This window comes from Equus quagga, chromosome 19 (assembly GCF_021613505.1).
Source record: "Equus quagga isolate Etosha38 chromosome 19, UCLA_HA_Equagga_1.0, whole genome shotgun sequence".
NCBI lineage: Eukaryota > Metazoa > Chordata > Mammalia > Perissodactyla > Equidae > Equus > Equus quagga.
Window position 1 is genome coordinate 18,985,056 of NC_060285.1, and position 14,809 is coordinate 18,999,864.

General features: G+C 44.3%; 1 protein-coding gene across 2 annotated transcripts in view; it reads right to left on the reverse strand.

Moving 5' to 3' along the window:
* Positions 1-14,809, reverse strand: part of STAB2 (stabilin 2) — a 147,793-nt gene that overhangs the window by 106,762 nt on the left and 26,222 nt on the right. For both annotated transcript variants that reach the window (XM_046646193.1, XM_046646192.1), the window contains exons 7-10: positions 11,447-11,572; positions 10,366-10,562; positions 8,598-8,731; positions 1,776-1,909 (exon numbers count right to left, since the gene is read on the reverse strand). In XM_046646193.1, the coding sequence (XP_046502149.1) occupies positions 1,776-1,909; positions 8,598-8,731; positions 10,366-10,562; positions 11,447-11,572 (591 nt within the window). The remainder of the gene's footprint in view (positions 1-1,775; positions 1,910-8,597; positions 8,732-10,365; positions 10,563-11,446; positions 11,573-14,809) is intronic.

Below are 14,809 nucleotides of genomic sequence, written 5' to 3' on the forward strand. Positions count from 1 at the left end.
AATCAGGCACTGGCCTTGTTCCATTTAGGCCCTGTGACTCAAGAGCTTCTCTGTTCTAACTGGAACGTGCAGGTCCTTGGTGAACTGGGAAATTCTCTAGAATGTGAGGCACCATGATGCCATGGCCCCAAAAGGTTCTTCATAACTGTTGACTTTCCTTGCAGCCACAGTGTTGGCTTCAAGGAAACTCTGGGATGAGAAGCTCTGTGAGGGTTGTGTGACAAAATCCTCGGATAACCCCAGCAGGTCCCTGACACCGTGCCCCACTTTCTGAGCTGTCGCCATCTCTGTGAGCAAAGACACAACCCTAGTTCCATCCAAGGCCGACTCAGAGGAGCCTCATGCTTGGTTTAATGCTCTGCTGTTGCCATCTTAAAATGCTTAATAATTTTTGAACAAAGGACCCCTGCCTTTCCATTTTGTGTTGGGACCTGCAAGTTATGTTGCTGGTCCTGTTTCCATGCCCCCAGGAAGTTGGGACACACAACGGGATGGGCTCTGTGCTCTCAGGTGAAAGGTCGACCAGACTTTGTCCAGGGAAATGATTGAGGATCCAGTCTGCAAAGCACAGCCTCTCACTCCTCATTTGATGTTCTCAGAGTTCTTAGAAGAAGGCTATGAGGAGCCTGGCAGATGGCCCCTGAGCCCCAAGGCATTCTAGTAATGCTTGACTCCCTGTAGGGTGTCTTGGAAAAAGCAAGACATTTACGCAGGATGTACATTAAGATTTATGCTGAGAACACAGCACTGACACATGGTCGTGCTTCTCCAGCTGTGCTCTTTCTGGGAAATCATTTTTGGTGACTGGTAAATTCTAGATACTGATATTTTAATGCTTCTGTTGATTGGTCAAGTCTGTGTTTTATTTTCTGTTGACTGGCCAAATTTGTGTTCTATTGAGAGCTGGCCTGGTGGTGCAGTGGTTAAGCTCTCACGCTCTGCTTTGGCGGCCTGGGGTTCACCGGTTCAGATCCAGGTGTGGACCTACATACTGCTTGTCAAACCATGCTGTGGCAGGAGTTCCACATATAAAGTAGAGGAAGATAGGCATGGATATTAACTCAGTGCTAATCTTCCTCAAAAAAAAAAAAAAAGAAATCTTGTCTAATACTGCGATCAGCTATAATATTTCATTCTTAAGGGACTGTGGGGGTAATGACCTCTAGGGGGCATTTGGAAACACAGGAGGATGTTTTAGGCTGTCACTCTGCCTGGGTGCTTGGGGAGAATGTGTCACTACAAACAATTAGTGGTTGGAGGGCCAACAATGCTAAACATCCAGCAACATGTGAGATGGTTGCACACAGTCAAGACTATTCCCGAAATTCAAACAGCGCCTCCACTGAGGAACACAGATACTGCCTCCAGGTCTTAGTCACTCTCTATCTCCAGTATTACCTGCCAACCTCGTTTCATGCTTGGAGGACCCAAGGTCAAGGGAAAGAGGATGGTCTCCATCTTCACATCAATAGCTGCCCTGTGTCACTATTGTTGCAGAACTGTTAATCTATGGTGACCCCAGGACCTTGTCCTCAGTTCTCTGCCTACTAATTGTTGCATTGCTGGATCTCTTGGTATTGACTCCTGTCTCTCTCCTTGGAAGCAGCTGCCTGTCCTTTCCCTCCTACCTGCGTGGTGCCTCCCTAGAAGGACTGATCCCAATAGACAAGCCTTGCCTCGCCTGCCCACCCCTTTCTGAACGAGTGTGTCTTGCAGATGCCGTTATCCAAAAGAAGGCCATCCTTTACATAGAAATCTGTACCATAGCTGCATACCCAGGAGCGAGATGAAAGAGGTCAGCCTTCCTTGCCATCTTCCTCTGGGTTCAGTGTTTAATTCTCTGAGTCGCTCCATGATGTTTCCATAACATGTTGAGCCGTCACCCACGTAACCTTTCCGGCAAGTGCACCTACAGAGAGGGTGAAAACACATTCTTAGGGTCTTAGAGCCACTGAGTGGTGAGAGCATACCGTCCAACTCCCTCATCTGCATCCTCGTCTGCAAAGGTGGGAAAAACGATGCCAGAGTAGGCCAGGGACAGAGCCAAGAGAGGAACACAAACACAAGGGACCATTCCTAGTGCAGTGCCTGACACAGCAGGCCCACAAGAAATGGATATTTAATAAACTGTGTGTATCCATATGCACTAGATATCTTGCATACTCTTCAAAGTGTGATCAAGAGACCACGTACATCAGAATCTGTTGGAGTGCTTACCATAAATGCAGAGTCTAGGGCCGCGCTGCAGAGCCACGGAATCGGACTAAGCTACTGGAGGCAGCCTCAAGTAAAGACTCAGAGCTATTGATCTGCTTAGATTACTCTCCCCCCTCTTCCTTCCTAGCTGAGATCTCTGCTCAATGGTCCCTTTCTTTGGGAAACCTTCCTCGATTGTCCATCCCCCCACCCCAATGTAGATCAGGTTCCCTGCGGTGTGTACTCTCATGGTGTCACGTAGCTCTTCTCTGCAGCACCAAGCCCAACTGTAATTCTATCCGAACCTGTGGGGTTATTTGATTAGTATCTGCTTCCCTGTCTACTTTGAGAAAAGAGCGAGGGCAAGAACTGCGCACGTATTTACTCACAGGGTCTCATATGGGGCTTGCTCTGTAGTAGGTACTTAAATAGTTGTACAATAAGTAGTAACTGAATTAAAATAAATATATAAGCAGTGTAAACCACACAAATTTTACACAATAGTTTAGTTTCTTGAGAGACAAATAGAGTTAAAGACACAGTTAAAGATACATTAGCAGTGATGTGCTGGTAAGTGTTGAACAACCAGCTCTCTGGGGGGAAAATAGCCCTGATTTGCAGCATTTGCCAATTTTCAGGGTTCATACTCCCACCTTGGCCAATCTCGAACTACCAACGTGATGCCAACCAGCTTGCAGAATTCCTGAAAATGTAAAAATCAGCCCCTGTGATCAGTGAGTCTTGGCTCCAGCACACCTCTGCGCCCTAGCAAAGACTAGTTGACAGCTGGCTGACATTGGCAAGGCGCTGAGGAAGGTGCCATTCACCAGGATCCTGGAGATAAGTGAGGAACCAAACAGGGTAGGGGAAGAACATTTCAGAGAAGAGAGATGCAGCGACGCTGTGGTGGCACCACACCACAGATATAACTCATGTTTTGGAGAATGTTCCAAAGAACAATCATACACTCATTAGTCCAGTTGTGGTTTTAAATATGGTCCCATGAAAAGTAGGTATATTTTCGATAAGTTTGCTTAACAAATGTTTCAGAGTTTACCACCCCTTGCCTGGATTGCTACAATGACTTCCTAACTGGTCTTTCTGCCCTTGGTTTTCCTTCTCTCAAATCAGTCCTTCACACAATCCCCTCCTGGTTTCTCTGAAAGGGAAATCTGGCACCTCTGTGCTGAAAGCTCTCACCGACTCCTTTCATCTACAGGATAAGGTGTAAGTGCTTAGCATGGCATGCAACGCCCAAAAAGGAGGATCTTGCTCGTGTCTCCTGCTGCCTCCCACTGCAAATTCCAGCTACACCAAACTGCTTTTTTTAGACTATGATGCCCTCCTCAGGCCATGTGCCCTGCCAGGAATGCTCTCCCAGTCTCACGTTGTAGCTTATGTGTGACCTGCTCTAGGCAGCCTTATCTGACCTCCTGACTCTCCCCTGACAGGAGCATCCTCCTGGGATGGAGGAGATGAAGATAACTCCAACAGGAGATGAAGATAACTCCATCGCAACCCTTTCCACCAAAATTTCCTCTTGCACTGTTGTCCCCTCTGCTAGATGAGAAGCTCTCCTAGAACCTGGGTCCCACTTTATTCCTCATTATATCCCAGCACCTGGAACAGCGCCTCACTGATTGAACTGATTAGATTATTTTCTATGTACCTACTTAATTCTAGGAACCTTGCTAGGTAAGAGGGCTATAAAGATAACAATCACAGATCCCTTGCCCTTTTAGCATCTCACATGCTGGAGATGGACCTGAAAACAAATAATTTATAGGAACGTGATAAGTCTGCTTAACCTCCTTGAGCCATGGTTTCCTCATCTTTGAAATGGCTTACTAATACCTTTAGGGTTGTTGATAGAAGAGATAATGCATGAAAAACAGCTGGTACAGTGGCAGACACATAGAAAAAGTGCAGTTCTTGGTGGATGATGATGATGATGACAATGACGATGACGATGATGATGATGACAATGACGACAATGATGATGATGATGGAGATGGTGGCCATGACAACACCAGTAATGTGGAGGGGCTGGGACGCAGCAGGACAAGTTCATAAACAGATAACTAAAGTTCCATAGTAAGTGCCATGACAGAAGGTTGAATAGGATGCCACGGGGGTTGGAGGAGGAAGTGATTAATTCTGCCTGGAGAGATATGGAACAGGTTCTAGGAGAAAGGAACATTTAAGTAATTCTAGAAGGACATGTGAATTTCCCAGCCAAATGACTGGGAGATCATTTACTGATTGAGCCTTCAGGGTTTTTATAGAGCAGTCGCTCTCAACCAGGGGCCATTTTGCCACCTCCCTCCCCCCCCCCCCCCCCCCCCCGGAGATATTTGGCAATATCTGGAGACAGTTTTGGTTGTCACAACTAGGGCGATGCTGCTAAACATCCTACAACGCACAGGACAGCACCCACAGCAAAGATTTGGTTACCTGGCCCCAAATATCAATAGTGCTGAGGTTGAGAAACCTTGTCAGAAGGAATCACCAAGGTAGACCTAACCATGAAGGAGTAGTCTATTTAATACAAGCAAATAACAGTTTCTTAAGCGTCAACTTCCTCGGCAAGTATTGGGTGAATTTAAGGAGGCAAAGAGGGAGATTGGTAACTACTGGAAGTGATACAACAGTCATTGTTGAAAATTAATCCTGCTCTAAGTTACAGAGGTTTCATTTGAAGGCAACTCTTCATAACAAGGAAAGTAACTTTTACAAACCACTAAGTATGCTTGTCTCTAAGGTTCTCTAAGTTCTTATGAGGTCAATGATTTGTTTTCTGTCAAGTGAGTTGACTTGTCTTTCCTAAGGATGGTGGGGGAATTGTATATTAATGGCCTCAGTGCTGAGTAGAATGTATAAAACATAAATGTTTTTTATTTTTATTCAAAATCTCTGTCCAAAGTTTGAGACTTGATGAGACCCTTTTCTGACTGAAATATTCTCAGCTGGGCTGTGGCACATTCACAGCATCGCCTTTTTTGTAAATTGGTTCTTTCTTAGGTACAAAGTTCTCCCGCTGTCTTAAGGCTTTAAAAACACCCATAAGCCATTTGCACTTACAAGTTATGGATGGAATTAATTACATTTAATGCTGGATTAGATTTAGCTAAATTATAAGGTGTCCCAAAAGTGTAGTCTGGTTGCTTCCTTCATTTCCTCATTGTTCCTTTAATTCCTTCATTGATTCATTGGTTCCTCCAAACTCTCCTTTCACTGTTCTAATGGGTGACAGAGGTTGTAATAAGAAGAATAAGACATGGACCCCCAAGGACCTTACATTCAGTTGGAGATTGAGATCAATGATGATAATAGCAGCTAACATCTACTGATAGCTCCTATTCCAGTTACTCTTCTAGGAGTCTTATTATGGCATCTTATTTAATGCAACATTCCTATGAAGTGGGTTCTGTTGTTAGTGCCATTTTAGACAAGGAAACTGAGGCACAGAGAGGTTAAGTCAAGATCACACAGCCTGTAAGTGGCAGTGCCTGCACTCACCACCACTGTACTGTGTATTTGTCACAGTTCAGGGTGATAAGTGTTCGAACAGAAGCATTCCAGGGCACTCTGGAAGCTGAGGGGCGGGGACTTCCGAGTGGAGTGGGAGGACGTGGGAGGCATCCTAGTGGTGGAGATACTCAAGTTGAACAGTGAAGAATCAGTGTGTCAGCTTGACTCAGAGGAGGTGGGAGGGAGGGATGGTCTGAGGGGGGGAACAGCAAGTGCAAGGGTATGCAGTTGGGAGTATCATGGCATGTTTGAAGAGCAGTGAGTAGTTCGTTAGAACTAGAGCCAAGGGTGTGGTCCCGAGAGTGTGGAGATAATGTTGGCTCATCCACACCTGCTGCAAACAGCCCCTCCTCGGCCATACCCCGGGGGACGGTCCCAGGAAGAGCCTGTGCACGTCCTGGAAGCTGGTTTGGAGCCCTTTGTGCAGAGAATTATGGGGTCTGGGCACCTGCATGTGGTCTATAAAGGGGGCTCAGGCTCTGGAAGAGCATGTCCTCTTGGTCCTTTAGACTCCTTGTCCTGGCGTAGTCAGTGGAGGAGCAGAGTGAGGCCCTCGAGATGTGATATCTGAGGGCAGGGGCCCCTGCTACCCAGCTCTAAAGGTCGTACTGCTGGAAACACATCTGGAAGTGGCCAAGCTGGGATTTAAATCTAGGCCCGTCTGGGCAAGCCCATGACCTTGCCTCTGCACCGTGTTGCCTTGGATAGAATTCTAGGGGAGACTGCTCACATCAAGGAATCCTAATTTGTACGTCTCTTATACAAACACTGAATATCATCAGTGTTACTAACGTTCCAAGAGTCTCTGGATTTCAGTGTTGTTTATTGTACATTTGTACACATAGAATGTAAACCACACATTTTCCAATATGTCTTCTCAGTCATGTCCAGTCTTTTCAGCTGAATTGAACCAAATAACAGAGACTTTTAACAGCCATGAAGTTATTTGTTCTTCTTCGTAATAATTCAAATGGAGCTTAGAGTTTAAAATCATGCTTCTGTACATTAACTCGTTAGCTCTTTCCAGGGAGAAATTCCTGGTCTCTAGTCAGTCCACTTGTCAGGTGAGGAAATTGCGGTTCAGAAAAGTGATATGACTTGTCCCAGATCACCCCAGCTGGGCGTGCTGGAGTCCACATTTGAACTCGTTCTTCCTTATTAGGTGGTCTTCTGTGGCTAATGCAGTACGATTTTGAATATTCTGCATAAACTGACTGTCATATTGAGGAGGCATAAACAAAATATTTTCTATCCTAGGTGGACTAAGTTACTGATAGCCCCATATTTTATCAATGCAACTTAGCCAGCCTTTAACCAAGGCCTCTTTCCAGCTGATGACAGTCAATTTTAGGGGTGGGGGAGGATCGAGGAGGTTTGTGAGCGACACACATAGCCCTAAAATTGCTTGTGGATTCCACTGACATTCTAAACACACGTTTTAATGCAGCTTCCATTATTCTAATGTTCTAGTTTCCTTTTTTGGTTTTATCTTTTCAAACACAAAGGAAAGAAATGATTTAAAGTATTCTACTCAAATTTTCTCCGAGGATGGTAAAAAACACGTATGCTGGCTTGCTTGGTTGTCAGCAGTACCAGAATCTGTGTTTGAGGAGAGGTTGTGCCTGTATACATACGTGTGTTGGGTGCGTACGTGCCTATCCACGTGGCTGTGGTGAGTTTGTGAGCGCACTTACATGTAAGAGGTGATTTCTATGTGCCAGGTTCCGCTCATGGATTGATGGATTTAACCCTCATCACAGCTCTGGTTCTCCCCCTTTTATAACAGCGGAAGCATCAGTTCACAGAGGTTGAGGTAAGTGGCAGAGCTGGAGTTTGAACCCGGGTGTTCTGACATCCAGGCTCTTTCTACCCCACCCGTACTGAGTCTGGATCTACTTGTTTGATAGAATGTGATCATCAAAAAACTTATCTGGGAAAATCCACACATTTAAGACCCAACTGTAAAAGGAATGAACTTCAACGAATAGGGAAGAGGGCTCTGGAAACACAGAAACTGTTTAGTAAGTATGACGGTTTTGAGCTCACAGTGGTAGAATGAGTCCGCAGAAGTTGATGACAATGAGAACTAAAAGTGGCACTGAGATAGAAGCCTCATTTGAGAGACAAAAGACTGGGGTTCTAGCCTCAGTTCACCCACCAATAACAACATAATACATCTGTACAGCAGTTTCCAGAAGATTCTCTCAGGTATTCTTCACAACAACCTTATGAAGTAGACATCGCTGTGCTCATTTAGACATGGAGAAACCAAGGCCAGAGAGAGGTATCACTTTGCCAAGGCCATACCTCTGGTAGTCACCAGCACTGAGACTCCAACCCAGGCCTTTAAGCTCCAGATGCCATCCCCTCCCTCCACTCAAGCTGTCTGTGCCTCAGGAATTTTCACACAAATATTTTTACTCACAATAAACCCCTTCTTTTGAAACCTGGAGTCCAGGAAACACCACAGTGTTTTTTCACTTTCTCCAGTCTTGTTTTGCAGCACTAACAAGCAATATTTCACAGACGAGGAAACAGGCATATACATTAGAGGTCAAACCCCTGTAATCGCAACAGACGTTTGTTTTCCCAGTGACAGTGGCTTCCGTCTCCCACGCTCTGACCACTCAGTACCATGTTATCAGGCCAGGTCAATACTTAAGAGTGTTCTAATGGTCATTATAAAGGAAACAATTTTGGAATGATTCATTGATTAAACAAAGATTTATTGAGTACCTACTATGCTCCTTGCGTTGTTGTGGGCGCAAGGCTGAATAAGACACATTCCTTGCCTTTCAAGGAGCTGACATCATTGTCTGGTCACCACTTCTACCACTCGGAAGGATGGTGGTGGAATTGAAAAGACTTACCTGGTTTGGCCTGGTGCGATGGTGGTGCAGTTTGCATTTCTGTGACAGGGGTTATTAGACTCACAGATGTCGGTGACAGAGCACCCCACTCCAGGGACAAAGTTGCGGTAGTGTTCCTTACACTCACAGTGAGACTTTAGTGGACAGGGAGAGAATAACAAATGGGACTCTAGTTAGTCATTTTAGCTGACATTCTTCTTAAACTCATATATTTAATCTGCCATAAAACTAACTTGGGATAGGTCCAAAGAGTGGGTTTCAACTAGAAACTTGTCAAAGTATCTAGAACTGGAAGTCATGTCTATGTATCTCAATGGTTTGGAAACTCATACCCCTTCTGTGTCATTTACACTGTCAGTTTTCTGGTTTGCTAACCCTGGGCTGCCTTGGCACTGTAATTCCTGGTTTTAGATTGTCTACAAGTGAATAGAGATTGACGTTCAGATGGGAGGTATTAGTGCTCTAGAATAGTGGTTTTCAGCTGAGAGTCTCAATCCAACGGACAATGGGCAATGTTTGGAGACATTTTGATTTTCACAATGGGAGAGAGGGGCGGTGCCACTAGAGGCCAGGGATGCTGCTAAATATCTTACAGTGCACAGGACAGCTCCCCACAACAAAGACTTACCTAGTCCAAAATGTTAATACTGTTGAGGTTGAGGAACCCTGCTCTGGAATAATGGAAAAATGAAAGCATTGCTTCTGTGTGAACAATGGAGGGTTTCTAAGACTTGAAAATTGGCCTTGGGACCCACTTTTTAAGAGATAAAGTATATTTTTAATCTCACTCCCAAGATCCTGGGACCTTGGTTCAGGGTGTAACATGACTTTTCTCATAAGGGAAAATCTATCCTCTAAATGAGGATGGGAGTTCAGCCCTTTGAATTTCTTGTGACCCTGCCTCAGAAATCGACAGCAGAAATATATCTCATGATATATTCTTTTTCCTTAGAAATGAGGTTGGGTGGATTCTCTGCAGGAACTCCAGGAGCCTTCCCATGGGCTGCTGATTAGACTGCTGGGGACCCATGACTGAGTCTCGGGCAGGCACTGAAGCCTTTCCTCCTATCCAGGCAGCAATAGCCTTCTGTATGATGGATTTCCTCCACTGAACACTTGGCCTGCGGTTATGGGTGTAGTAGGAACCCACGAAACATTTGATGGTTGAATGAGATGTCAGGGAAAGGGTTCTTTCAACTGGACTCCTCAGCAAAGGTCTCCTGACCAAGAGGAATTTTACCAGTCAAGGTCATGATGTGATTTAGAGGAGCAGGGTCTCACCCCAGAATATCCTCGCTGTCCTCTACAATCTGTCAGTGCTGCCTGACATTTTATCACGTTCATCCCTTTGGAACAGAGTATTTTTGGTTCTAAAAGTCCTCTCTTCCTTGAAAAGACGTTAGAGAGAATAGAGGACTGCAGGTGAAAGTCAATTACATATTCACCCAAGACTTGGTTAACAGTTAATTTGTTAATCTAATTGGAGTCGTGTGTATATTTTGTGGATCACCAAATAGGACTGTGATAAAAGAGACAGTTAAGATTTGACTGAGGAGCTGGGAAAGTGTGAGTTCAGAGGATGGACTGGGAAGGGAGCACACTGAGGTCAGCCCAGAGCACAGGCAGGTCTGTCTGGAGAGGAAGCCCAAACTGAGCACCGAAAAGGAGAATTGGGAGGGCTCAGAAGACAAATTATACCTATAGCACAGTCTCACCTTCAGGGGTTGTCCTACTTCTATTTGCATCAGTTCCTGCATCATTGGCTCACCTGTCCAGGTCCATCATATTTGCACACTGTAGACCTTGCAGGGCAGTTTCCAAAGTTAATTTGGCAAGGGTCTACTGGCAAGCACACTTGGCCATCCCCGCGGTAGCCATCTTGGCATGTACAACTGTGCTGATTCGGTCCCAGGTATGTGCAACGAGCATGAGGGTGGCAGACATCTTGTAAACATGGATTGATGGCTTGAGAGGCAAAGACAAAGTAAGAGGTGGTTACCACACTCAGGGATGGAGAAGGAAAACTAAACTGTGAAGGGATTGCAAATCACAGCTCATCAAACCACAAAGGCAATCCAATCGTTCTAAGAGAGAGAATAAGAAACATTTCATTCTACCCTACCTGATCACCCCCAACTTCCAAACAGATTTATATATGGCCATCAGAGACCATAACTGAAAATATTGTGTTGATAGATTATTATGCCATGTTATGTGTGGCATTAATATAAAATAGCATGAAAGAAAGCACTAATGCTTATAGAATTTATAGCATGCATTGCACCCTGTTCTAAGCATTTGCCATACATTAACCCAGTTAATCCTTACAACTCTGTAACATTGGTACTATTATGATCCCCATTTGATTGATAGGAAAATGGAGGCAGAGGCAGGTTAAAGAATTTGTCCAAGTTCGTGTAGTTAGCAATAGGCAGATCTGGGATTTGAACCCAGGTGGTCTGGCTCCAGTTTCGTGTTTATAACTAATACACAATACAACCTCTCACGAAGTGAATGAGCATGAAAGGAAAAAGAAAAAAGAAAGAAAGGAAGAAAGAAAGAAGGAAGCAACACATTTTATCTTAACATTGATTTAAGTGACACAAAATAAAACCATGTATAAAAATCTCTTTTTATGCTTTGATAATAGGAGGAATTGCCATTTATTAAAGAGCTACCACCTGATGAGCATTTTGCTTAAAACTTTTTATATATTTCATTCAAGTACGTAGAGAGAAATAGAAGTGGTCGTTGTATTAATATTAGGGAGGTCACGTTTTTATTTTTGTTTCTGTTGAGTGACCTAACCATCTCAATTAACAAACTAGCAGGATCTAAATTCTACTCACGCTCGCAGTATTTGCCATCGCCTCTGTAATTGGGAAGGCATTTGCACTCTAGTTTCGTTCCATCTTCGCTGGAAGGTGAGCATCTGGAATTTTCTGGGCAGAGCAAGGCTGCACATTCAGGGATGGCTGCAAAGGAAGAGTGTTTAGTTAACTGCATTAGTAGATTAACTAGTCCTAAAAAACTCAACAAATGCAATATTCCTTATTATTAAAAAAGTAATGTAGATTCGCTGTAATGATTCAAAAAAAAAATGGAATGCATGAAGTAAAAATTAACTGTCCTATTTTCATTCTCCCATACCACTCCCCAAATAACCAATGTCAACAACCAATATAATACATTCATTTATAAGTTTATTTATATGATTTTTTAAAACAAAATGGAGTCCTGTTAAAATATTTAGGAACTTGATTTTTAGTTTTATTTTTTCTGGTGAGGAATATTGGCCCTGAGCTAACATCTGTTGCCTATCTTCCTCTTTTTGCTTGAGGAAGATTGTTGCTGAGCTAACATCTGTGCCCAATCTTCCTCTATCTTATGTATGTGGGGTGCCGCCACAGCATGGCTTGATGACCAGTGTGCAGGTTCACACTCAGGATCTGAACCCATGAACCCTGGGCCGCTGAAGCAGAGCGTGCAAACTTAACCACTACACCACCGGGCTGGCCCCCAGGAACTTGATTTTTAATTTAACATTATATTATGGAGGTCTTTAAAGATCTTTTTTAATCTCTAACAACTTTAGTTTATAATATAGATGGGACACAGATGGCTGTTAAAAACTATAAAAAGTCTGACATAGAAGCCAACTTGCAAAGCTAACAAGTTGGGCTGATACAGTTTCATGGATGCTGGTAGAAGATATGAGACTCCCGGGTCAGAGATGAAGGATAGTTTATTACTCACATCAAGAGCAGTAGCCAGAACATCAGCATTTTTGCACTAAGTTTTCCAAGCCCTAATTCCCATGAGGCAATGCAAAGAGGGCCAGATTGAGACCTGAACATGCAGTGGATTTCATTATAGGAGAGAAGCTCTGATCTTAGGGAACCTAAGTTATTTTTAATAATAGGCAAGATAATATTTAGGGCTCAAGCAGAAGGCAGAAACCACACAACTATTTGAACAGGGAAAGTTTTAGTGTAAAGAATCATGAACAGAGAGGGAATAATGGGGGAATAATGGGGCTCACGAGACTTAGAAAGAATTCTAAAGAATAAGGGAGTAGCAGAAAAATAAAGAGCAATCCCTACCCTCGGGCTGAGATGAGCACCCAGGGTAAGCCCTCTTCCTTCCGGAGCTGAGATCCAGATGTCACTGGAAAGGGCATGGTCTTGGTCACTGCACGGCGCAGAAGGTGCTGAGGTGCCCTGATGGTGAGATTTGCTGGAAATCCTTCCCCCAGGGCTCCAGGGAAGGTCATCCATAGGGTGGGGCCAAGGCTCAGGACTCACTTGGTGCCTGGGGAAGCTGCTTGCCGCTGGGTGCTACTGGAACCAGAAGCTAAGAAGCTACCCTCCCAGAAGTGTAGTTTACTTCCAGGTGTGGCTCAGGCTGGGGCGATTTTGGAGGCCAGGTGTGTGGGATGAAGGTGGGGTGGCCGGCTCCCCAGATGGCCAGTCCTGCAGGCACCTTGATGTGCATGGGGCTGAGGAGAGGGTGTGAGGAACAGCATGTCCCTGGCTGGGCACAGGCCTGCACTGTCCAGGGCTCCTGGCTATGCTGCCCCTGCCTGAGTCAAGCCGTAGACAAAGTATGCAGTGGCCAAACTCTGCAGGAACCTAGCCCTGGAGAAACTGGTGGGGCTGAACCGTGGAGAAAAACTGTGTTCTTTAGGAACCTGGCGAGTGAGCTAAATCAGAAACAGGAAGAGGAAATCCTTCCTCCTTCAGTGTCCCTCCAGCACAGCCTATTGATAAGACTTCACATCTTGCTGGCTGGCAAGTGAGAAATATTTACAAAGCTCACCTCCACTATCACAGAGCAGGCAAAAAGGGTGAATTTGGAGCTGAGAGGCAATCCATTGACAGCTGGCACAGGCCGTAAGCATGCCTGCCCTTTGCTCCCGAAGGAGACCCTATGTCTTCCAAGGCTGTTCACTATACGAACATCCTTGAAGAGATGTTGGAACAAAGGGCAGTCAGTGTGCTGCTCTCAAGATTGCACAAATATGAGAGACTCATGGAGAATTGTCTCCCAACAGTGGCTATGAATCAGAAATTCATAGAGAATATCCTCCACCCCTTCCATAAAGCAGAATTGCTGCAGGGACGTGGCTGCCCTTTCAGGATTACATTTTCATCCTTTCATCCTACATTACACCTTTTCATCCAGGTGGAGTCATGTGGCTAGCTGACATTGATGGAATATTGAGTGGAAGTTCTATGTATCGTTCTGGACTTTATAAGCAGGTGCTTCTTCACTCTCCCTTCTTCCTTCCATGGCCCAAAGCAGAGCATGCTGAGGTGCTGCAGAATGCCGAGGCACAAAATGGAAAGATCTAGATTCTTAATCACAATGTGGTGGGAAGCTGGTGTCAGCCAGGAACACCCACATTGGATGTTACATAAGTAAGAAATACACCTCTGTTGTGTTAAGCCAGAGGTTCCCCGAGTTCTCAGGTCACAGTGCCCTTAGTGTCTCAGTAATTTTTTCACGGCATCCCAGTCCAAAAGAAATATTGACCACGCCCATTGATTAAGTTGGAAGAACCAAAGAATTCAGTAACTATGTCGTGAGAACTTAGTAGCCACTTGAAAAAGTAATATGGTTAATAGAAAGATAAAATATTTTTATTTATTCTTAAATAACCATATTTACTTACTAATGGGACGTGTGAGCTTGTTGGACACTGCACAACTTCTTAAACTTTGGAATCAGATTGGAAACTACCACCCTCATTCCATTCAAATGACTTTTGCATGATACTTGCTTTCTATCACAGCAACCACTGAAAACACAGTGTTGTAAAGATATGATATTATTGAAAGGAATGTAGTGCTACCTAATGTTGAAATTGTGAACTAACTCAGATAGCAGTTCATATTCTACAGATATGTAGATCTATATTCTGTAGATATTCTACAGATATATCACTGTTGCCCTCAAAAATGTAAGATATCCCATAGCAGCCCCGTGAGTTTGATGTGGTACCTTGGGATGCTTTGGTGCAGTTTTGGAACCATAGTGTTAAGCCATGAAATTTTTGTGTTTGTTCCTTACAGCATTATCCTAACTAGAATAGGATGTACCACAATTTACTCAGCCACTTCCTGCTGATGGACACTCAAATGTTTCCAGCCTGTTTTGTTCTTACAAACAACACTGGCATGAATTTCTTCATACATATATTCTTACCTATT